Source organism: Macrosteles quadrilineatus, unplaced genomic scaffold (assembly GCF_028750875.1).
Source record: "Macrosteles quadrilineatus isolate MER2022 unplaced genomic scaffold, UCM_ALF_1.0 Scaffold_2__2_contigs__length_208266976, whole genome shotgun sequence".
In the NCBI taxonomy this organism is placed as follows: domain Eukaryota; kingdom Metazoa; phylum Arthropoda; class Insecta; order Hemiptera; family Cicadellidae; genus Macrosteles; species Macrosteles quadrilineatus.
Genome location: NW_026542595.1, coordinates 3,179,286 through 3,204,084, shown reverse-complemented (window position 1 = coordinate 3,204,084; position 24,799 = coordinate 3,179,286). Strand labels below are relative to the sequence as shown.

Sequence of the window (24,799 nt, the reverse complement as noted above, 5' to 3'; positions counted from 1 at the left end):
CGTACAAAGCGTCGTTATTCATCTCCGTATATGAAGGTCGTCATTTAATAAATAATTAGAACACGAAAACGCACATTGATAGACGGACATTTAACATTAAAAATAGGTACCGAGTACTCGGAGACACGAGACAGGTAACGCGACTGGATGGAAGTTGTAGCTCGTACTTAGCAAAATTTTAGCAAAATTTTGGATTACTGAATGCAGGTGTTTAAAACAGTTTAAATATTCAAACGTAATCCGGAGGCTAACAACTCTTGAAAATAAAATAATTAGCGCTAAAGCTGTTTAGCTGCTAACTCATGTTTTCCAATTTTTATTGTATTTATATAATGTCATCATATTTACTTATTGTATTGCCACATGAAATTCAAATATATGGTAACTTTCTACCTTGGAACCCTGATGACCAGGCCATAAAATATCTTGGAGTATGGCTGGACAAAAAACTTAATTGGAACTACCACGTTAATCAAAAACTGTCCCAAGGTTATGCACGCCTTGCAAAGCTTTTCCCTTAAATCAATAGGAAATTTACTCTGAAGCCAGCTTGTACAGTTCTAATCTATAAATCAATAATTCGGCCCTTGATTACATATGCATCTCCTATCTGGGGATTAGCTATATCAAAAAACAAACTCTTCAAAATTCAAGTGATTCAAAACAAAATTCTAAGAATAGCGGTGAATGCTCCCTGGTTTGTTAGAAACAGGCATACATGAAGAACTAGGAGTGGAGTCTATCTCGGCCTTTATTGAAAAAACCACCTCAAAATTTCTAAAATCTTTAAACGATGTTCCTGGTGCATTAACTTTTCATCTTGGTGAAGCAACTGAGAACAGGAGGCTACGTCAAAGGCTCCCTCAAGATCTATTGGAGGAATGAAGCCTAAAGAAGATTAAATTATTCTCTAAATTAATTATGTTACAGGGTGACTCAGGTTTGGGCGAACCCACGATGTTATTATAGTTAATTTCTTATTAATTTTGTTAACACTTCTGTGTATAATGTCTACATTGAACCAGAAATAAATGATGCTGTAAAAAAAATAAAAATAAAACAGATTGTAAATTAAACTTTGTTAAAAAAATCATTATGAAGTGTTCTAAATAACATGAATACTAATCTATATTTAAATTGGAAACTGTATTTCTTTGTCTCCACTAATTTGAGAGAACGGCTGGGCGTAGAAACTCGGTGTAGAGGTATGTGAAAGAAAGGTCTGTGGTCTGTAGATAATCCATCAAAAGAGAAACGAGGTAAAACCCTGGGGATTTGTCCCGTTGGCCCTGTAAAATTCCACTCCCATGTTATTCGTATTGAGGGGAAAACGTGGTTTTTGACTCCACTAATTTGAGAGAATTAAGCTGGGCGTAGGAAACTTTGTAGGGTGTTTGGAATGCTTTACGAACTTCCCGATACGTTGAGCGCACCTCCTGGAGCACCCGACGTGCCGGGGGTGTGTGGGACTCCTATAGGTTTCCCCGTAGTATACCTACTAAACCACATACCCCTCCCTGCCCGAGATCCCGGGAGGGTGGTTGCAGCAGCGGGCTGGTGCTGTGCTGCTTGAAGATCTTGCTGGGGGTTGTCATCTCTAGAAGGGGTCTCTCAGGCGGGGTGGCGGATGACACGTCGTGCTCCGCTGATTCTGGGGGTTGGCATCTTGAAGTTTCCTTCGTCGCCCAACCGGGGAAGCTGCTCGTTGAAAGGTCCCGGTCTGGTATAATAACATAATAACTCCGATGACTGTACTGGAAATATTTTATTCATTGAGTAATTAAACCATATTTTGTAACTTGCGCAGTATTCATTATTATTTTTACATTTATTTAGTCATATTACTCATTAAACAAAGCTAAAATGTTAAAGTTTTAAAGATTTCACTTTATTTATCACAGTTAGATGAATTAGCGTAAGCATTGCTTGAAAGTAAGCGTTGATTTTGACGGGTTTCACCTATAGTTATTATTAACTATCAATTATTGAGATGTGGACGCACCTAGGTGTGTACTTCCAAAATATGACTAAAGTATTTGTGTAGAGTTGAGTGTAATGATCTGTGTAGCTTTGTTATTCAAACAAAAAGCTATTACTTTACTATACATACCGGTACCATTGTATTTTTTATTCCATTTTAAACCTGGCCAAGAACACACATAGCTTTCAATTGTCCTTAAGACCTACCTATCGCTTTCAAGAACCATACATATTAAATAGCATTAACTTTGTTATACATTAATTAAGCCTGTATAAAAAAATAATATCAAACTTATTAATAGTCAATAATCAATGCTAAGATTTACTTGGCTTTAGATAACTTTATAAATTTATGTGGTTCTATGGTTCTAATGGGCGGTCGGCGGTCCTTTTTTCACTGATGCCTCTCCTCTCCTTTTTTAGTTTTATTTTGTTAGTTTGGAGGTTATGTTAGTTATTTTACTCAACGAAAACAGAAAATCCATTGAGATTGAAAGAACACTTAAAAAATACCTACTTTAAAGAGTTATCACCTTAATTTTCCTTATAAGTTGTTGAAATGTGTTATCGGTAGTTATGGACAGTGAAATGACATTTGATGAGTGTGAAACCAATGATATAGAATTAAATTGTAAATTATTTGACGATCTCAAGCCTGTTTCGGGTGTTACTTGGATTAACGATGAAGACACTGATGAAACTGAACTGGGATTTCACAGGGTCAATTCTGATCAAATTATATACCAAACGAAGAAAAAGAGGTGCAAAATGATAGGTAAATATGTGATGGGTGATTTGTTAGGAGAAGGTAGTTATGCCAAAGTAAAAGAGATGATGGACACTGAAACCCTGTGCAGGCTAGCAGTGAAAATTTTAAAGAAGAGGAAATTAAGAAGAATACCAAATGGAGAAGAAAACGTTCGCAGGTCAGTTTATTTCAAACTAGTGATGAGCATCGATAGGTCAACCATTGATGTTTACCATCGATTGTACCATCGATGCCAATCATTGGTGTAGGCCTACCTACCGATAACATCGTCCCGAAAACAGTGATGCTTTCGGGGCTAAAACATCAATGTAATCGAGGTTTTTTTTTAGTGTCTGCTTTTAGGCTGTCTGCAACAGCTAATTAAAACCTAAGACTAATACAATTAAATCATAGAAAACATTTATATCCACTCTATTGTATACATAAAACTATCAATTCGATTGATAACCAAACTAGAAGACCTAGGCCTAACCAAAATACGAACTTCTAAGCTAGGTACGGTAAGGTATTGATTGTCAATCGATAATTAAATTTTAAATGACTACTGTACATGTTGCTTGAAGTCAAGCAATTGCAAAGAAGTAAAGTAGGCCTAGGCCTAACTTAGTTATTTCAAAACATAACTTATTTAAAAACAAATAAAAGTCGAACAATTTCCGATGAGTTTAGAGACTCAACTCATAGATAACGTTCTAACAGTTCCATATATACTTAGGCCTAATCAAAATTTTTTTTTTAGGCTAATATTTCATCATTTTTTAATAGCTCTGATCTGGTTTTTTATTGTATTCTACAAATGTTTCCCAGTTATAAGCGCATTAGGTTGTCCATGTTGATCTTCATCATTGATAATTTAGCCGGCTGCACTTTACTTTAGGTCCTACACTCGTTCGAATGAAAATATCGATCGATATATCGATTAATCGATTGTTTCATTCGATATATCTTTTGGTTAGTTAGGTATGGTTAACCTAGCCTAACTAACCAAACGATATATCGAATGAAACAATCGAATAATCAATATTTTCATTCGAATGAGTGTAGGACCTAAAGTAAAGTGCAGCCATTTAGCCTGCATAGTAGGCCTAACCCATTGTATCCGTATCATTGAGCATCCGTAGGCCTACCAAGACAAAACAATTTGTAAAAAAATAAATTCGGGTTTTGCCAGGTACTCACCCGGGGACTGGTACAAACTGCCTGGCATGCAAACCATCTCTCACATAGATGGCAACACCACCACCTGTTTTCCCTTAACGACCATTTCTAAAAACAAAATAGCCAGGCAGTGCAATCAACTCGGACAAAATACTTGGCTTTAACAAAGTTTCAAAAACTGCAATAATTTCAAAATTTTGAAACCAAAAAATTACTCTGACTTCGTCAATATGTTTTGTGAGTGATTGCGCGTTGATGTGAGCGGCTTTGGAATGTTTGGAGAAGGGAGCAAGGTTGTCGATAAGGATCTGAGCGTTATCAGTTGGCAAAGGAGTGGACGGGGGAGGGGTGACTGAGGCGACGCTGTGCAGGTCCGCTATCCTGGACCTACAGCTCGGACCCGCGGCGAGGCGCTGACGACGTGCAATGGCGTAGCTGCAACAGACACATTCACTTTCGCATACATAGGCTACTACGGTCATGAAAGCTTGCAAAAAGAAAGAAATAATCAAATTTAACATAAATCCATTCTGTCATAACCAACTTGCTGGAATACAATCTACAAACACGTTACCTACATTCGTTTCGGCTCCTGACAAATGCAATTAAACAAAACAAACAAAATCTTTGACCCCGTTTTGCCAGACAAATTAATAAATCTAGGCTACTAGAAATTAAAATTACCTAGGCCTACTACAAATATTGAAAAGAATTTACATTTACAAATTTCTTTATAGTCGTCCTTTTTTTATTGCGATGACATTTTGTTTACGTTGTTGTACTTAAGAACTGCCTGATTTTCTGCATAACCTCTCTGTTACAATTTAATTTGCTTCAATTTTAGCATTAATTGGCTAGCTACTGAAAAAATGCAAAATTGAAAGGCTTAACTTAATGTTGTTCAGATATTATTGTTTCCCTTAAATGTAAATAATAATGTGAATGATGTGAATCCTTCAATGAAAGTTTTATCAAAGGTTTCTTTGATAAGGATCGTGTCATATTGATTTAAAATCACTTGACTTAATGAAAACATATATTAATGTCCTTGCCGTAGGCCTACCAGTTTAATTCAGCCTTAGAGCGTTTTCCTTTGCCAATCATCATAAAGCTAAGTCCGTGTTTTTGCTACAAAATAGTAGCACTTCAGCTAACATCCTTGTTCATTGTTTGTGGTAATCTTCATATTGTAGGTTTTCTTCATTATATAGAATGATAACGATAGTAAATGTTTTTTAAACATCTCTATTTCTTCTACTTGTTGGCGTTCTATGACTCCTATGTTTCCATGGTTATCAAATCGGTTCTTTCAATGATTGCTCGAAAGAAATACAGTAAGTTACCGGTACCCTGTCAAGTCATTTTATTCTTGTTTCGTTTGGTAAAATATGTCAAATTGCCCAGGCTTTCTCTATTTTTTACATTGTAATATGTACGAATGTAATTTAAAATAGTAAATATTTAATTTTAACAAAATCAGTAGGCCTAAATGTACCCAATGTTTTTAGTTTAGTTGAAAAAAAATAACAGCAATTAAATTATACAGCTGATCAAAATGTAAACAAATTATGTTCTTCATAAGGATAACATGGGAACTTTAAAAGCCACTGTGGCAGAGCCCAAGGGACTTTTCAAAGAATGTAATGTCAGTTTGCAAATCTACGCGACACGCTCTTTCCAATGAGACGTCAATGGATAAAATCGGTAAAAAAATGGTGGAGAAGTTCAATCGACAAATTTCGTGTTGGCTTACCTATTAATGTCTATATAGTAGGTACCGGTACCTATAGTTTCAATCCTAGGCCCACGATATTTTATACAGTGTAATATTAGTTTGGTACATATTTACCTAATTTAAAACGAGCTGTTGGCCCGTTATACGCGTACGGAAATCGAGTACCTAAGAAGTCAATAAAAACTGAATATAAAAATTCAAAACAGCTAGTTCAACACGAATAAAGACAAATTCTGTCTGTTTACATGGGGAAAATCATCTTGTAGGCTAAACAAATGGCACATGGTCACAATTTCTTTCATTCAATTATAGGCCTATACGAGATGTATTTTAAATCTGATAATTTAAAAACAGCATACTAAAACAGCAATTGTGTCGATTTAAAAAGCCTTGAAGTGAGATTGGCAACAGATTCACACACTAGTTTTGAGGAGAGTCTCTACATAACACCTCCTAAGAATGATTCACTGGATGGAATCCAATACTAATAATATCTGCTTGTTTTTTGGACGTTTTTTGACAGTTGCATTGAAATAATAATACAAACATGTTTATTTTAGAGTAATTTGTTTTTGTTTATGATCCATATAGTTTATTTTATAATCTGTAGGATCACTAAAACAACGTGCCCATTCCAGTGGCGCATTGTCAAAAACTACAGAATGTCCTTAGGTTTTCCTCAATAGGCTACTCTTAGCTCAACATTAGTTTATAATATTTTGCAGAAAAAAACTACGATTTTGAACAGTTGTAATTATTCCATTGCTAAAACACCCCATGTATCCAATACTGAATGGTATTTATGGGCATGTCCTTTTCTTTTGTACTGTAGGAGTAAATTGCCTCTGTACCGTACTGGAGATGATTTGCTATGAGCAAATGTTATACAATCAATTTATTTATATTTTTGTAAAGCGGCCCACACACTACGACCTGCATTGCACTTCGTGCCAAAAACTGACAAAACGTACAAGTGTGTGGTGAATACCGTGCAAGCACGGCGTGCATTGGCATGGCACGGTGGAAATCAAGACGAGTTTGATTTTTGGCTTGCCCTGCCGTTCTGACGTGCTAGTGTTTAGGCAGTCCCGTGCCACGTGCTAGTAATTCATTTTCAATAACTTTTGACAGGGTTTGACCCTATAATAGTTTTCTTATTAGTGAATCGATGGCATTTTGTCTTTCGCACGATATTATAACACAATGGATCGCTCCCTGTATGTGATGCGAGAGCCGAGACGGGGTCATGATCTCTATATAATATGAACGAAAGCATACATTCCCCACCACAGTCCTGTAAACCAAATGGGTCGCCGGAATTTTATCCCCCTGTAATTTTACCCCCTGGGCAAAGCTGACGTCACTATGACGTAGTAACCTGAGTGTCCAAAAGTTTGTTCGCTGCCGGAATTTTACCCCCCCGGATTTGGAAATCTTTGAATGAAAATAGCCAGAGCGTGATTAATTAGATTAGTGATAAAAACTGGAATATTACCCCCTGTCCATATAACTAGCGTTTAGACAACTGAAGATGTACGGGTCGGATTTTTACCCCCAGAATTTTACCCCTGGATTTTTACCCCCCGGAATTTTACTCCCGGATTTTTACCCCCGGATTTTTATCCCCCGGAATTTTACCCCTTGGCCGATTTTAGAAATTGAATTATTGGTTTTTTTTATTTCTGTTTTTAATTATAATTGTAAACATTTCATTATTTAGTAGCCTATCTTTATTTATTACATTTGTAATCTCAACTAAGTAGGCCTAAACAGAATTCACTGTTTGATTTTGATGTTTGGGATTTGCGTTTGGGGCCAACTGTTGGTTAATAAGTATGTAAAATGAACTGAGTAGCTCATTTAAATGATAATTGGGTGAACATTTCTTCGTAAAGAAACAAAACGGCATATTTTGTTACTAGCAGAGCACCCGTCCTTCGTACGGGGTTGGCATATAAGTATAAAATGCTTATTGCAGTTATACTCAAGCTTTGCGTTTTCAATGGGGGTAGGACACAGTTTGACAAAATTTGGTTCATAAATTTACGGTATGATATAGTATAACACATCTACTATTGCCATAATGTTCTACCACTGCACCTAAACAATAGAAAAAATAAATTATCAACTATTCTAATAATATCGCAATTTCTTCATTAAATTAAAAATTCAAACCTAACTGTAAACAATCCTACTTTGACAGTTCTAATTGTGTATCACAGCTTTTTGTTGCTATTCAGTTCAAATTAGTTGTTGTCATATATGAAAACACAAAATAATAATAGTGCTGCACCCTGTTGAGAAACCTTATAACTTTTTAATGCTATTGCATGTTATAGAACCAACTTGTAAAGTTGAAACAGCTGACTAAATTCTTTAATTCCTATACATTGGTGTAAAATACCTGCATTTATGCGATCTTGTTTGTAGCTGGGTTGCTACCGGTTTCAACTCACATTGGAGTCATCTTCAGGCAGATAGATGTCTTCTCGCTTCATTCGAAGGTCGTCAATAGATAATAAATAAATAAACAAAACACAAACACGTACACGGACATTAATAAGAACATTTAAGGTTATAAAATACTTAAAACGGTAGGCCTATGGGACACGACACGATGTGATCGGGCGAAAGCTATGTCTAGACTGCCGGTCAGGATCAACATGGTCAGTGATGACGTCGTGCCTGGATTTCCCGATCAGCTGATAGTTTCATTCACAACTGTCCCTAGCTCCAGTATCTTAATAGCAGTGTCGTATATGTAATTCGATTGGAACTAAATCTTGTCATTGACGATGTTTTGGCTGTCAAATTTAACAGCCCTATAGATTTTGAATTCTTCCAATGTGTTTCTAGTGAATCGGTCATTCGATAGGTGTAGGATTTTCATATTACTGTCAATACTATTGTAATTGTGGTTGAGAGAAACCAGGTGTTCTGCGAAGGTCGAAGTTTGTGCAGTTGTAGTCCTTTTCGGTAGATGTTCTCTAAACCGTTTACTAATTCCCTTTAATTTCTTCGTCTTTAATTCCCTTTTAAATATGACTACTCATAACTACATGGGAACTACAGAGCCACTGGGGTGGAGCACGAAAGGATTTTTGAGATAAGAATATGCCTTAATGTTAATCGGGAATGTGAGCTATCATCATGCCAAATTTCAGCCCAATGAGTCAAAGTTTATGTGTGATTGAGCAACACACAAACTCACAAACTTTCAGATTTATAATATTAGTAAGATTGTTACAATTCAAACGAAAAACATTGTTTTACCACGGTTGTATAATAAATCGTTAAAGAAATCTTCGAATCAATTACCATTCTGATGTTTGTTTATACGTCATATTAATCAACAGTTGTCTTCAAAGATCTAATCCTAATACTTGAATCTCAAAAGAAAATAAAAAACCAGTTCGATTAGTTGATGTTACAAATAAATTAAGACAGGCTACTTAATAATAAAATGTTTACTATTAAATTAAAACAGAAGATAATTAAATCATTCTCACTAATTTATATATCTGGCCAGGGGGTAAAATTCCGGGGGTAAAAATCTGGGCCGTACACTCTAGGTTTTTATGTTGGGGTTTTAAATGCAGATATTCGTGGCTGCATTAAGTGTTTTGAAGTTCAAAGGTAAAATTAGCAAGGTAAAGTGTAGGTTAGTCCTATAGTGTTAATCGGGTTGTTCATTTATACCTCACCCATACTGTTTTCAGGCTATTAGAATAGCGGGTTAAACAACGAGGTTAGGTAATTTTTTTAAAAATTGCTTCTTGTTTAGATCGGTGGTGCAAAAATAGCGGATGTACAGGTTGAGTGCAAGAATTGTGAGTTTATTTTTGCGTTTGTAGAAGTCCCGTTCAATCATTACTCATGTAATGATACTCAAGGAATGATATATCCTTGTAGCACACGGGGTATTTCATGGTGATTGTAGAGCTTAAAAAAACAAATAATTTAGTATATTGAAGCGTTATTATGCGCCTAATGGTTACGGAGAAAATTCCAAAAAACTGTAAATTTAAAATTCCCATGTTATTCTTATGGAGAATAAGTAGTAAACTGTTGTAGTTTGCTTGTTTATGATCATATTTTGATCAAATTTGGAAAATGCATTCATTTCAAACTAAACTATTAACATTTTACAATAAAACACCTTTTTACCCTCCCTGTTGCAGCAAACCTAAGTAGGTACTCACTCGTTATAAACAAATGTTATTTAAATCCTATTAATCCTATTAATATTATAAATGAGAAAGTTTGGATGTATGTTTGTGACAAGTGAACGCGAAAAATACTGGTCGGATTGGGCTGAAATTTGGCATGATGATAGCTCACATTCCCGATTAACATATAGGCATATTCTTATTTCAAAAATCCTTTCGGGCTCCGCCCCAGTGGCTCTGGAGTTTCCCATGTTAACCTTATGAGAAATGGAATTATTGAATCTTAACAGCTGTTTCAATTAAACAAGTTGGTTCTGTTCTATGATGTTCAATAGCATTAAAGTTACAAGGATTACCTTAGGTGCAGCACTATTATTTCTTTTACATTTATGACAACAGCTAATTTGCAACCAAAAGGTGAGTGAGCGTAGCGAACAAACTTCAACCTGGAGGCGAGTTAGCGTAGCGAACGAGCTAACCTGAAGGCAAGTGAGCGCAGCGAACGAGCTCCAACCTAAAGGTGAGTGAGCGTAGCGAACGAGCTCCAACCTAAAGGTGAGTGAGCGTAGCGAACAAACTTCAACCAGGACGTGATTGAGCCATACGAACGAGATAATCTTGACAATTAAGAAGTTAAACGGGGCAAAGCCCGCGGGTTACAGCTAGTAGGGAATAAATGTGATATTTATGAGACATTTTAGTGTAGGGCCTAAATGTAAATCCAATCAGGCAAATGGAAATTCGCTTAGTCTGCAGGTTTGCTGCGGCGGGGGTATTTTTTTTAGTCACTGTGACGCAATTGGCAAACCAAAGAAGAAGCAGTGCTCATAATGTCTCCGTGCGTGCTGGTTTTGGTTTGTTTTAGACCACAGTAAATTGTATGTCGAGCAGATTTTCTTTTTGTAAGTACGGTACTGTATTGTTATTAGTTGTTAATGGATTTGAATACTGAATTCAATATTCCTGGGTTGTGTTATTGTGAAAAAGGTGTACATATATTGAGGTTTTGGAGGAACTTTGCTTAAGTTAAGTTTTTATTAGCTTATATTTTGGCTGGTTTTTGGGACTTGTATGTCTTTTCCTCCAGTTATTATCCTCCAAACTTAATTTTATACACTTTTTACACAATTTCACACTTCAGGAAGTGCTTTTAGGGTTAGTTGGGCGGTTATTGTTTATTACAGTACCCACAACTCGCATAAAACATTCTAAAAACATTTTTAAACTAAGTTTTATTAAGACCTAAATTACCTCATTTTAGCGAATTTCCCTATAGGGAAGTAGTTATTACTGTAGGTCTCATGGTAAGACCTAGGCCCGGGACTTTTTTACTTTTTCATTTTGATGTCCCCAGAGACCAAAAACACCATTCGTTCAAATTTTTATATACTATGTCTATATCTCTATATATTATAGAGATATATACATATATATGTGTCCGTCCAGACTATAACTTTAAAGAGTAATTTTTGTCCGATTTTGATAAATTTGGTTTTAAGGTGTAAGGCGGGATAAAGTTGAATGAGTTCGCAAACCAGCATGATCAGACTTTTATGATGGGAACGGAGTTTTATGGGGTAAAAATGGGGTTTTCTAATTTTTTACCCTTCAAACACAAAATTTATCAATTTTTCTTCAAACTTTTTAAAGAGCTTAAAAAACAAATAATTTAGTATAGGTATAAGTATTTTTGTACGGTGATTGGTTACGGAGAAAATTAAAAAAATTGTTAATTTAAAATTCCCGTGTTACTCTTATGGAGAATAATGTAAAATGTTGTAGTTGGCTTTTTATGGATATATTTTGATCAAACTTGGCTGATTTATTTATTTCATACTAAGCTATTGATATTTTAATAAAAAAACAAACTTTATTAGTATCCCTGTAGCAGCTAACCTAGGTACTCGTTAAACATAAATATTAATTAACTAGTGGCCTGTAGGGGCCATAGCCCCTAATTCAGACTACAATAAAAAAACCCTATACAAAAAGACAAAAATTCGAAATATGTTTTTAAAATTATCAATATGTTATGTTATGTTTTATGTTACTTAAAAATTAACAGTGTTTCTCGTTTTATATCTTGGTTTTCCTTCCGTTGGACCGTTGGAGTCGTATATTAGCTGCTTCTAATGTGTCAATTAAATACAATTGTAAAATAATGATTAAATCAATAACACAACATATTTACAAATGGAAACGTGCACACGGTTTGGCCTGAGCCCGAAGAAATAGATATTTGAATGGCTTGTATCAAATATAACAGCCAAACATTGCACATCCTTTCTAGTTTAAAAATGATGATTTGTTTTGTAATCTTACGAATTCTGTTATAGTTTCCATTTTGAGAACCAAATGTAAAGGTTAAAATTATTATTAATTATGAAGGCAACTCCCCATTTTGCGGTAGTAAGTCAGAAATATATGTATGCATTTGTCCCTGAATTTTAAGACAGTAAGGCCCATTTCCCGGAATCCCTTTTTGTGTAGCGGAAAGCGACGCAAAAACCACTGCACTGTTGTATTGCCTTATGTTTTTTATGAAGTTCGAATCATGTAAAAACAGTTCTTTTAGTTCGTTATTTACTTGTGGTTGTGGCATGTCCATTGTGGCAACTGGCAACATGCGTTGAAATGTTCATTTGTGGCCTCCTCTGTGAAGTGAAATGCGCCACAATGCATGCAAGTGCTTTAAGAGGACCTAGCCTAGATTGTGAAAAAAACAACACTCAACTCATTTTCCAGCGTTCTTCTAAAGACAGGTTGTAAAACAGCCTCTGGATTTTTTCACAGTTAGGCCCTACATGACGTTCTCTTTTGCGTTACTTAAGTTTGTTGAACTCCTGGACACTCTTCCACGTCTTGCAGGTCTTCCCCTACCCTGTCTAGTTACTTCACTCGAAATACTGCATTTTAGCTACTAATAAATGTATTCAAGCTCTTGGTTACTGTTACCGTAATTGTGTGTGAACTTCGATTTTATGTCCGGGTTAGGTTTAGAAAAAGAAAAATATGGTAGTATGCCCGGTTACGTATTAATTATCACAATCAATGTACTGTTTTAAATTTGTTACTTGTGGTTGTGGCATGTCCATTGTGGCAACATGCGTTGAAATGTCCATTTGTGGCCTCCTCTGTGAAGTGAAATGCGCCACAAAGCATGCGAGTGCTTTACGAGGACCTAGCCTAATTGTGAAAAAACACTCAACAAATTTTCCAGCGTTCTTCTAAAGACAGGTTGTAAAACAGCGTCTGGATTTCTTTCACAGTTAGGCCCTACATGACGTTCTCTTTTACATTTCTTAAGTCTGTTAAAATGCTGGACACTCTTCCACGTCTTGCAGGTCTTCCCTTCCCCCGTCTAGTTACTTCACTCATTATCAAAACGGAAAACAAAAAAATTAAACAAATACAATTCATTTTGAAACATTATTTACCAACATTGACTTTCGGAATAAATGTCAACATTGCAAATAAATAAGTAACAGCTGATAGAGCAGACGTTTTTCAGTCCCCATGCATTTCTTATGGTGGATATTTTACGCTATATCTCATTTTCTGGTAACTTTATGGGAATTCTGCTATTTTTCCCGAGTCCCTGGGGTCAAGACCTTTAATTTAAGACCTCTCCCACTTTTCTGCGACTTACCAGACGTCCACAATTTTCTGGTAAAAATTTGGTCTTACAGAATTATATATATAGATAGATTAATTGAAAATCAATCCAGGTGAATGGAAATTCGCTTAGTCGGCAGGTTTGCTGCAACGGGGGTATTTTTTATCAGAGTATCAAGAGTTCAGAGAGTTTAGAGGGTTTAGCTACGAATGTTTGAATGCAATTTACACACAGTTACTTTATACTGCATTTTGTTCATTTTTAATTAGGCCTACATACTTAGAACCTTGTGCTTTAATAAAATAATGCACCTAGGCCTACTACTCTATACTATCTGAAATACTACCTATACCTAATCGTAGCCTTCTTATTATTAGCCTAGCTCAGGCTATTGTTCACAGTCTAATGGAAATCTAATTTTTTTCTTTCCGAATTCAGAGAAATACAGCTTTTGAGAAGACTGAAGCACAAAAATATTATTGAACTTGTTGATGTGATATACAACAACGAGAAACAGAAGATGTACATTGTAATGGAGTTTTGTGTCGGAGGTCTGCAAGATATGCTTGAAAGTACACCATTGAAGAAATTTCCCGAATGGCAAGCTCATGGGTAAGTGCGCCTTCTAAATTCAATTCATTATTACTTATTCAAGTTTAAAAAAGACTTAAATAGCTAATAGGAAATAATTTTGGGATTTTGACAAGATAACTAAAGCTTATTTTTGTTTGAGTCGGTAACCATGCTGACATACAAGTACATTTTATTGGCCTACTTGGCATATAGAACTTTTAAGATTAATGAAACCATAATTAGACTCAATTCAGAACCCTCTCGAACCAATAAAAAGCAATGTTTGAATCTGCTAGTATTTACACCAGAATCTAATTCAAAGAACTACTAGGTGTACTTATGAACTAAACTAGGTATTTGTCACAGATTAATCTCGTAACTTATCCTGTAAAAATGGTGTATCCATTTGTAAATAAATAAATCTAGAAACACTGCTGTTGCTGGCTAGCAGGCTAGGCCATAAGTAAAAGAGGAAACTGACAGCACTATACCGTTGCTGTTAGCTGATCCTATGTCCAAGTAAAATCTATACTGTACTTTAAATAATTATGGCGACTTCAGCGCTCCTATATTTTGATGTAGACTAGCAGATTCAAATGTAATGTTTTTTATTCTAGCGACAGTTCTGGGTTAAATCTTTATTCTGTGATAGGATACATTTACAGAGTGAGACATCAACCCCACTTAAAAATAACCAAGGAATACCTTAAGACAGCTGCTTGGGACATCTTCTGTTTAATTTCTACACCCCGAATCTTCCAAGCTGTGTTTTTATAATGTACAGTTCATTTTTATGCCGATGACTAACAGCTTCACTCATCCCACAATATCTCAGTGAGAGAGGAGTGAGTGTTATGGTTGTGCTCAATGGCGAGAGTTGTATCGTATGTGACAAGTTAAAGACTTTCGGCATTGTGCTTGTTAGTAAACTCACCTTTTCTGATCATGTCACGCATTCGTCACAACAAGCTTTAGGAAACTTGAGAGGGCTGCATAGGCTCAGAAGTTGGCTGCCAGAGTCTGCTAAACTGCGCCTTATGCAGTCACCAGTCCTTTCAGTTTCCGAGCTGGAAACAGCATCTCTGGAGAAGACATTCACGGAATAATTCAATTACATATACTCCACAATTTGGATAATTTTTCTATTTTTGAAATATTTGAACATCACTTCATACAAAGCTGCAGCAGAAATGACTATGGTGGATACAACTGTATCCACTAGCAACAACTGTGATAATTAGCAGGATCATGATGTACTGCATGGTGTACAAAGTTTTGTTTTACGGGAGCCACAGTACCTTCTCGAGAGGCTCTCTTACTAGGAGGTTTCTCTACACAAAAAGAGCAATGGAACTCTCCTGCTTCACTTTCCTAGAGAGAGAGTGAGGCTTGATTTAGGGAGGACAAGCTTTTTATGCTTGGACCCAAGTTGTACGACTTCCCCTCCGGCCTCAAAACGTACTCTTATGTCTAATGAAAAAGTCTAGTCAGATAACATTAGTCACCTATTTAGGTTATTTTTCATTTTTAGACTAGGCGATTTAGTTGGGCAATTTTCCTTGTAGGGAAGTAGCTATTACCATAGGTGGGACGTTAAGACCTAAACCTGAAACCGATTTACATTTTCATTTTGATTTCCCAAAAGGCCAAAAACACTGTTGTTCAAATTTGTATAAAAAAATTATATACATATATCGGATATGTGTGTGTGTGTATCCTTGAACACGACAAATAGAGTAATTTTAGTCCGATCATGATAAAATTTGGCATGAAGGTGTAGAGCAACATAAACTTGAATGAGTTTGCGAACCAGCAACATTGGGTCAAATGAGAGTATTATAGGATTTGAAAGTTTTTCAAATTTGGGGGGTTTTCCAAATCTTTACCCTATAAACATAAAAATTACTACAGCTGATTTGTGGAGATTCACAAAACCAACAATTATTTTGTATATTGAAGCATTGTTGTGCAAAAGGATATGTAAAAATTTCAAAAAATTGATCATCTAAAATTATTTTTTTACTCTTGTAGAGGAAAATAAAACTGTTGTAGTTTGTTTGTTTTTATTGATATATTTTAATCAAATCTTTAAAATTTATTTCTTTTACCCCAAGTTATTAACATTTGATAACAAAATAACACTTTTCCCCCTCCTTGTCGCAGCAATCCTAAGTACTTGTCATATCTAATTTTATTTAAATAGGGAATAATTAATTGTGACTCGATGGAATATTTTAGTAAAAATCCAATCATACAGTACTGACTGAAATTTACATTGTCTACAGGTTTGCTGTGGTGGAGGTATTTTTGTCATGTGTTCATAGGTTGTTGTTGGTTTAACTATTTGTTTGCGATTTAATAAGTTGAATGAAGCAGTCATGTACCAAGAAATGCTGGATATTTATAAAGGATTTTTACATAACATTTAATTCTTAACTAACTGTTATGCACATAATTCTTTTGCAAAAAATGACAAAAAATTTAAAAAAAGACATGATATGAGTCAACATTATAAATATTTTTGGATGTTTGGATTTGTGATATTGTGTAGACTTCTGCCTTTCTTTAAGCTTTTCCTGCTAAATTCCAACAATTTTTATTGATACTAAGCTGTAATAAAAAAGACGGGTGTTTTATCAGTACCCAAGTCCTTCAAAGGTAAGGTTTGATAAGGCTAATCTCTGACACTCTTTGTGTTTTCATATCTACACTGTCCTCTAATAAACATGACACCTCACTCACTTATTAATAATTCTTATTATTAAATTTATTTCCACCAACTATTCTAAATCTATCGACTTATTTTTGTTTACTCTTTTGAATAGGCCTTTTTACAGTTTTATAGTTCACAACAAATTAATTACATTTTTACAGAAATTTGTAAATGGCACATCCATTTAAACACCTAATTAGGCTTCAGAAAGATTTTCCGTGGTAAAATATTTTAAGTGTACATGCAATTTTATTAAAAATGTATCATACAATTGTTTTTAATTATGTGCAAGGCATAGCACTGTAGGTATATACAATACTTGCGTATGGATTTTATTTATGGGCTTGTCACATTTGGTTTGGGTCAAATTAATGGTCAATCTCCAGTTGAGCATAATAGAATTTTAAAATAAACTCCTCTGTCACTTACACATTTTTAAATTTAATAAGACTCCTTGTAACTTCTTCCATCAATTTTCTCTAGCAGGTAGTAATGAAACCAATAAATTTTAATTTAAAAGAAACTTTTTTTACCATGCAGTATTTACATGTGGAGAATCACAGTAATTACAGAGAATTAAAGTACATATTGATTCACTGCAATCCAAACAAAAGGTGTTTTATAATTTGAGAGAAACAGTTATAAACTCGCCAATCTTCGGCATTAAAACAAGGAGTCACAAGTTTTAAAGGACTCATGTAATAAAATATTTTGTGCAACAAAATTTCTCAGTTTCCCGAACTTTTACAAAATCACAGAAACATTTGCAATCGATTGGCTCATTGATTACATCCTATATTTTTCAAACGACTGGACTTAATACATCCTATCAATGATTCTTGTTTGTAAAAATCTCAGATTTTGAGTTATATTTGGGCTGACACTCTTTTTTTATTTACGAGGCTAAAGGCCGTTGATGGATTTTATAATTTGGATTATTATTTAGCAGTATACTTTGTCTACAGATATTTCTGCCAGCTGATCAACGGGTTAGAGTACCTTCACAGTCAGGGGATCATTCACAAGGACATCAAGCCCAGCAACCTGCTGCTGACTCTCAACAATGTACTAAAAATATCTGACTTTGGGGTTGCAGAGGTAAATACCTCAAAACATAAAAACAATCAAATTAAATGAGCACTAACGTAAAAGGCAGTTTACCGTGAATGTGTATGTATGTAATCGTTTTCTTGATAACAATCCAAACAAAATTAAATTAAAAATAAACTATACATTTTGAAAAATAGCAATGTCTTGGGTGAAAATGTTTACACAAAATTGGATAGATAGTGTGGTAGTATGCAAAAGAATGTTGGTAGTAAAATCGGTTACTTCCTTTGTATATTATGATAAACGTAAAAAAAAAAAACATTCACTTAAACATATTTATGCAATTAGAACTCATTATAAACAACCTTAAAGATAAGCCAAAAACACAAGGTCACTGGGTTACCGTAAACCTTTTGGTGTAACACATCTTCCTGCCTAAAGAGAAACCTGTTGATCAAAGCTTTAAGTCTTGGTCAGTACTGCCGTCTAAATAAAAAAACCTGGCTTAAACTGTGCATACAATGCATCAACATTTATCAAAATTATTGATTAGGGCCTATCTTATTATTATATCCAAATAAAATAAATTTTTAATAGTTGTCATAAAATACAAAAATATAAAGTTGTGCACTGTTATTAGGACAAAGGGGTCAAAGTAATGGGCTTGAATTAAACGTCTCCTTGGGGAACTGGTTTTACAAAATTTATTTCTGGTTCAATATTACATTATTCACATAAGTTTTAACAAAATAGAAAAAAGAAAATATCATAAATAACATTGCGGGTTCGCTCAAACTAGAGACACCTTGTAACATAGTAAATTCAGATGTAGGTCACATGTTCAATTTTCTTTAGGCTTCGTCCAACAAGAAGTCTTGGGGAAGCCTTCGGCGTAATCATCTATTTTCTGTTGTTTTGCTTAGATTGAATGCCACTGCTCCAGGAACATTGTCTATAGAATTTAGAAATTCGAAGGTGGATTTTTCAATGTAGGTCGAGACAGACTCTATTCCAAGCTCCTAGTGTATGTGTTTGTTTCTAACGAACCAAGGAGCATTCACTGCTATTCTAAGAATTTTATTTTAGATTACTTGAATTTTGAACAGTTTATTTTATTATTTGAAATAGCTAATTCCCAGATAGATAATGCATATATATTATTAACATCCGAATTATTGATTTATAGATTAAAATTGCACTAGCTGGTTTTAGAGTAGATTTTCTGGTAATCAGTTGATGTTTCCGCAGGCCTTGGACATGTTTGCTCCTGATGACACATGCTACACCAGTCAAGGGTCTCCAGCATTCCAACCTCCCGAGATCGCCAATGGTGCTGAACAGTTTTCTGGTTTTAAAGTTGACGTGTGGAGTAGCGGGGTGACACTGTAAGTCACTCTTCCTATATACTGTACATAGTGGTTTTAACTTTAAGTTAATTTGGATAATGTTTATAGAGTTCACTTTTATCATAACCTAAATGCACTCAAGATTGTGAAGATATAATTAAAAAATTATACCTTAATGTAAGTAATCCCTTACAGTAAATTATTTTTATTAGAGAGCTAACAAAACAATCTGCCTAACAATGTCTGTTTGTGTACATTTTATCTCAAAATCAAGCAGAAGGATTTAGACTATAGTTTAGAATAAATTAGGGACTTGCAGGTGTAAAAACTTGATTGGGGAAAGAAACGTAATCTGAAGACTCGTAATCTGAAGATATTTTGGTACACTACTTAATTTTAAATGATACATTTCAACATAGGCCTTATAGCTTGCCAAGCAGCTTTGTTACTTTTAGAAAATAACAATTTATTCCCTGGACTGAAGTGTCTAACAATGGCATCTCGCCGAAACATGTAACACTGTTGTTCCATTTGGAACTGCTTGACAGGAAAACCTATTTAGTCATTATTGTAGTTTCGGTGCTTTTACAGTGAATGTCTAGCACATGTTTGTAACAAGCCATCCACGACAGTATAATAGCAGATTACTTAATACAGTACAAAATGGAAAACATTCAGTTGTACCTATTGAGCAAACATTACACAGAAGATAACTCTACAAAAACAGCTGTGATAAAACACTGAATATTTTAAAATCAAATCAAAATATAATTTATTTTGGAAAAATCTTTTGTTAATAGGTACAGTAGTGAAATAAATACTTTAAAATATGAATATTCATCCTATGCAAATCTAAATTAAATAAACCAACTGTCAAAAGAATTTTTGTGCAATCCATGATATGAGAGAATTTTTAGGGAGTTATGCTTATGCTGAAGTTTAAATTTTACTTAAAGAAATATTTGGTTTAGCACAAAGAAAACAAATCACACTGCTTGGTTATATAAAGAATCATATTTGTATATTATTCTTCCTAAAGAAATTGATTTGGGATTTTCCACAAAAAGGTTTAACTTAATGAATGATGGTTTGGATGAATTTGAAATATGGTCGATGGTTTAGGCAAACGCTACTTTTAGAATACACTAATGATTGCCACCGAAGAGAGCTTAATCCCCAGATATAATATTTTATATATAAGCTCATGCTTGATAGAGCAATGTCTTACTATTTGTGGATTTTATAACAAAATTATTAACTTAGATTGGGGAACAATTTGGGTGGAATTTTAGGAATAGAGAAGTTTGGAACTAATAAATTTATTGGTGGACCAGTAGGCATATCTCAGGAAACTTTGAATTTTTATGAAAAAACTCATTTGTTAACTAAAAATCTTAGCCCTAGTCTTGGAGTTTTGGATCTAAAAAATTGCAGAAACAGAAAGAAATGTGTTTTTTTTTAGAAAAATATTCAAAATAGCCTAAATTAACTAACTGTGTCATGTATTTTTAATTACCAAGCATAAAACTATAATGCCAACCCCTAAAGATGAAAGAGCAGAATCTCAATTTCTTTAGAAGTGATATTGCAAAAGAGCAAAAATATTGTCACCAAAAATATACTGTCTTGAAATGAAGACTTGGGGTTGTATTATGAAAACTAAAGAGAGCCATTTCAAAACTCATATGGTTTTGTTAAATTTATATTTTATATCTGCTGTCATCTGTTGGCGTGAAAAATGAACGTGTTTCTATGACTAGAGATGATAGAAATGGTGTATGACCAGCACAGCACGTACAATTAAATAAAATCATGTTCATCTCAATATTGTTTTATTGCATAATTTTAAATGACAGATTTGTTATTACTTCAGCAACGTATAATTCAGCAAGGAGTTTATAGTTTGTAATTGGTTTTTACAAATTCTAAAATGTGTCTTTTTGTTTTTTATAATGTTGTTTTAACTATTAAACCCATTTACCATCAACGAGCGAGGCTCGGTCCCCCTTACTTATATAACAAATCAGATTGAACATTATAGTTGTTGTAAAGTATACATTTATGCAGGTTTACTGTGCATTTTGTAGGTTCAATATCACAACAGGCAAGTACCCGTTTGAGGGTGACAACATCTACAGGCTGTTTGAAGCCATTGGACGGGGAAATGTAGAGATCCCTGAAGAGGTAATGATTATACATATTATTTAGTTCAAAGACTAATTGAATTTGCAATCCTATTATTATTAAACTTACCTCCTCAGGAGGGGGCCCGCTAGAATTTGAAAGAAAATCACAGTTGATATGCACATCAAATTAATTAAAGGTTTATAATGGTTTAAATACCTGCATTCAGTAATCCAATATGCTGCTTGTGGCAACTATAGTTTCGGTTCACAGGGAACCATCTTCAGGCCGTACAAGGCGTCGTTATTCACTTCCATATATGAAGGTCGTCATTTAATAAATAAGTACATAGAACACGAACACACGAAAACGCACATTGACACGAACATTTAACATTAAAAATACCGAGTACTCGGGAACACGAGACAGGTGACGCGACCGGGTGGAAGTTGTAGCTCGAACTGGTGGTCAGTGGTCAACTGGTATGACGTCAGCCAGCCGGCTCGCATTCATTCCTTCTCTCCTCCTCCCCCATCCAGTATTTTGATTGCGGTGTTATAAATGGAATTCGATTGGAATGAGAGTTTGTCATTTAAAACATTTTGACCATCTGTTTTGACTGCCTTGTATATTTCAAATTCTTCATAAGTGTTAATGGTTGATCGGTCTTGGGAAAGATGTAAAACGTCCATATTACTATTTATGTTTACATAGTTGTGGTTGAGTGAAATTAAATGCTCTGCGAAATTTGAAGTTTGTGGGCCTGTAGTTTTCTTGGGGATATGTTCTCTGAACCTCTTCTTGAAAGAGCGTGAAGTCTGTCCGATGTAATATTTTGGGCAATCGCTACAGTTTAATTTGTAAACCCCAGACTTGTCATAAACAGTGGAAGAGCGGCAACAAACGGATTCCACTGTTTATTTATTATTTCCACTGAATGCGAGCCGGCAGTGATAAGGAGACAATGGCTGACGTCATACCGTTAGACCACTGACCACCAGTTCGAGCTACAACTTCCACCCGGTCGCGTCACCTGTCTCGTGTTCCCGAGTACTCGGTATTTTTAATGTTAAATGTTCGTGTCAATGTGCGTTTTCGTGTGTTCGTGTTCTATGTACTTATTTATTAAATGACGACCTTCATATATGGAAGTGAATAACGACGCCTTGTACGGCCTGAAGATGGTTCCCTGTGAACCGAAACTATAGTTGCCACAAGCAGCATATTGGATTACTGAATGCAGGTATTTAAACCATTATAAATATTCAAACGTAATCCGGAGGCTAACAACTCTTAAAAATGTAATTAAAGGTGTTTATTAGTAAAATACAATGCCGCAAATTTGAGCTCAAAAGAACAACTGAGTAAACAATGACAGCTGATCGTTCAAAATGGCACATTAAAGAAATATTTAAACGGCTGCTATTTCTGACTGGGTTGTCCGTTCGAGTTCGGGTTTGCGGCAATGTGCTATTTAAGAGTATTTTCTAACTCCTCGTGGGCTGTCCCCCTTAAGGAATAAAGTAATAATAGCTTAAAAGAGAAGACATTTATGGCTATTATTGATTGATATACCAACTCTCATTACTTTATATATAATGATAAAAAATATATTTTACCATTCCGGGACTTTTCAATCACACTGTATATTAATATGCCAAGATTGTGTGAGACGCTTACGTTACTGCAATTCTAGCATTGCTGCAAATGCAAGTAATGATCACGGCTTGGGATGGGCCGATTCCGATTCTCGATACCTCGATACCTTCGATACCAGTGGTATTGAAGAATCGCCGATACTCGATACTTCGCTTCATTGTACTCGTTACCGATTCTGAAAAGTGAGGTTAATTATGGTACAAAACTTGACTGACGAAGGGTGTAAAGAGTAACACATCATAGTTTATTTAAAATACCCTGAAGTCTGCCAATATAAATAATTCCAAGTTCTTTAGCTCACATTCGTAATAGTTATATAATGTAAAATTGCGTGCCTTTGCATTTCACAACGAATGACATAGTACAACTAACAACAACTAGTAGAACACTAGTTGAATGATAGAGGCTAATCACTTGCCGCCATGTTGTCAAGATCGAGGGCAATGTTGCCAGATTGGCCACATGGTATAAGCATTGAATATACAAATATAATACAAAGTGTATATAGTTAATGGTACTAGTATAAATCACATTTTCTAACTCGTGATAGGCTTTATGTACATTTCATTAGCAGCTAAAGAGCTTGATAACTTGTAGTGGAATCATTTTAGTGTTGAACCCCAACAAAATTGCAACTAGAGCAATTTTTTTTTTTATGATAGCTAAGAGTGCCCTTAATAAGCCCTCAAAAATCACCATGAATCGTACCTTGGCAACATGCCCTAAAATTCAAAATGGCCACCAAGATGGCTGCCAAAATATATATTTTGGCATATATCTCAAGAACGGTTAGTTTTATCAAAAACGTTATTTTAGCAATATGTATGTAGCTCTTTTAATGCCGATCAGTTTTTATGTATGCATTTTGTCTGTCAGACGTATGGTATGGCCGCAATTTGAAGAGCCGTACTTCATTATAATCTGCCTTTTTCACAAAAATTCAAAATTTTCATTTTTTGATGACTTAATGTTAGAAAATACAAATTGTACATCAAAATAATTTAAAAGTTGTTTGCCATGTGGTTTCCTACTTATTTTTACTTTTTAAACAGTCGCTTTCTTTCCTTTAGTGCTACAGAGTCGCTGACAGCAACGACGCATTTTTCTCCTAAATTGCGAGCATTGCTGATGGCGAGTCCGAGTATTTTTTATTGCACGTGGCAATATCGTATACCTCTTGGCTGATTAATGCGATCCAAAGGCTTCAAAATTTATATTTCCAACCTGAAGGTGAGTGAGCGTAGCGAACAAAATTCAACCAGGACGTGATTGAGCCATGCGAATACTTATGAAGTTAAGTGGGGCAAAGCCCGCAGGTACAGCTAGTATGATTATAAAAAAGAACACTTACAAATTTCTGCTTTTTAAAATAAATGGTAAATATAATCTTATGTATTTTTAAAACCTTTAAAGAGCTTTAGTACTTTGGGCTTCAAAATATTTAAAACCACTGTACCTGGTGTTAACTATGAACATAATTCCTAGTAAACTAGTTACAAACCGATACCGGACATGGGAAAACTGTAGAGTTGAAATTAATGTGCTTCTGAGATAGGGGTGGCTAAGAGTGTGTGTGCATTTATAGACACATATATGTCTGATAAAGATCATGATCTTGGAGAAGATTTAGCTAAATCTCTATTAGCTCTGCTCACCTATACAGGGTGCGACACAACTTCGAGGATTTTTCACATCGGAAAACTATCTGTATTCAACAGAACATTAGAAGACGAGTATTTTCAGGGTCTGCTGTCATCTTTCAGCTCACCAAAGCTGAGTCCAGATCAAGTTGAAGAAATCGGTCTGAAACTGATGGTTAGTCTGTTCAATGGGAATAAGAACGAATCAATAAGCACATGTAGATACAAAAGTATTTTGTCAAAATTAAAAAAAAAGCTAAAAGCTTT

At 34.9% G+C, this 24,799-nt stretch overlaps 1 protein-coding gene across 1 annotated transcript in view; it reads left to right on the top strand.

The window, feature by feature from the left end:
- Nucleotides 1-2,442: 2,442 nt before the first annotated feature.
- Nucleotides 2,443-24,799, top strand: part of LOC128986722 (serine/threonine-protein kinase STK11) — a 44,505-nt gene continuing 22,148 nt past the window's right edge. Inside the window, exons 1-5 of the mRNA XM_054407218.1 lie at nucleotides 2,443-2,906; nucleotides 13,866-14,039; nucleotides 17,679-17,811; nucleotides 19,012-19,148; nucleotides 21,197-21,293. Coding sequence (XP_054263193.1) covers nucleotides 2,557-2,906; nucleotides 13,866-14,039; nucleotides 17,679-17,811; nucleotides 19,012-19,148; nucleotides 21,197-21,293 — 891 coding nt within the window. The 5' untranslated portion in view covers nucleotides 2,443-2,556. The remainder of the gene's footprint in view (nucleotides 2,907-13,865; nucleotides 14,040-17,678; nucleotides 17,812-19,011; nucleotides 19,149-21,196; nucleotides 21,294-24,799) is intronic.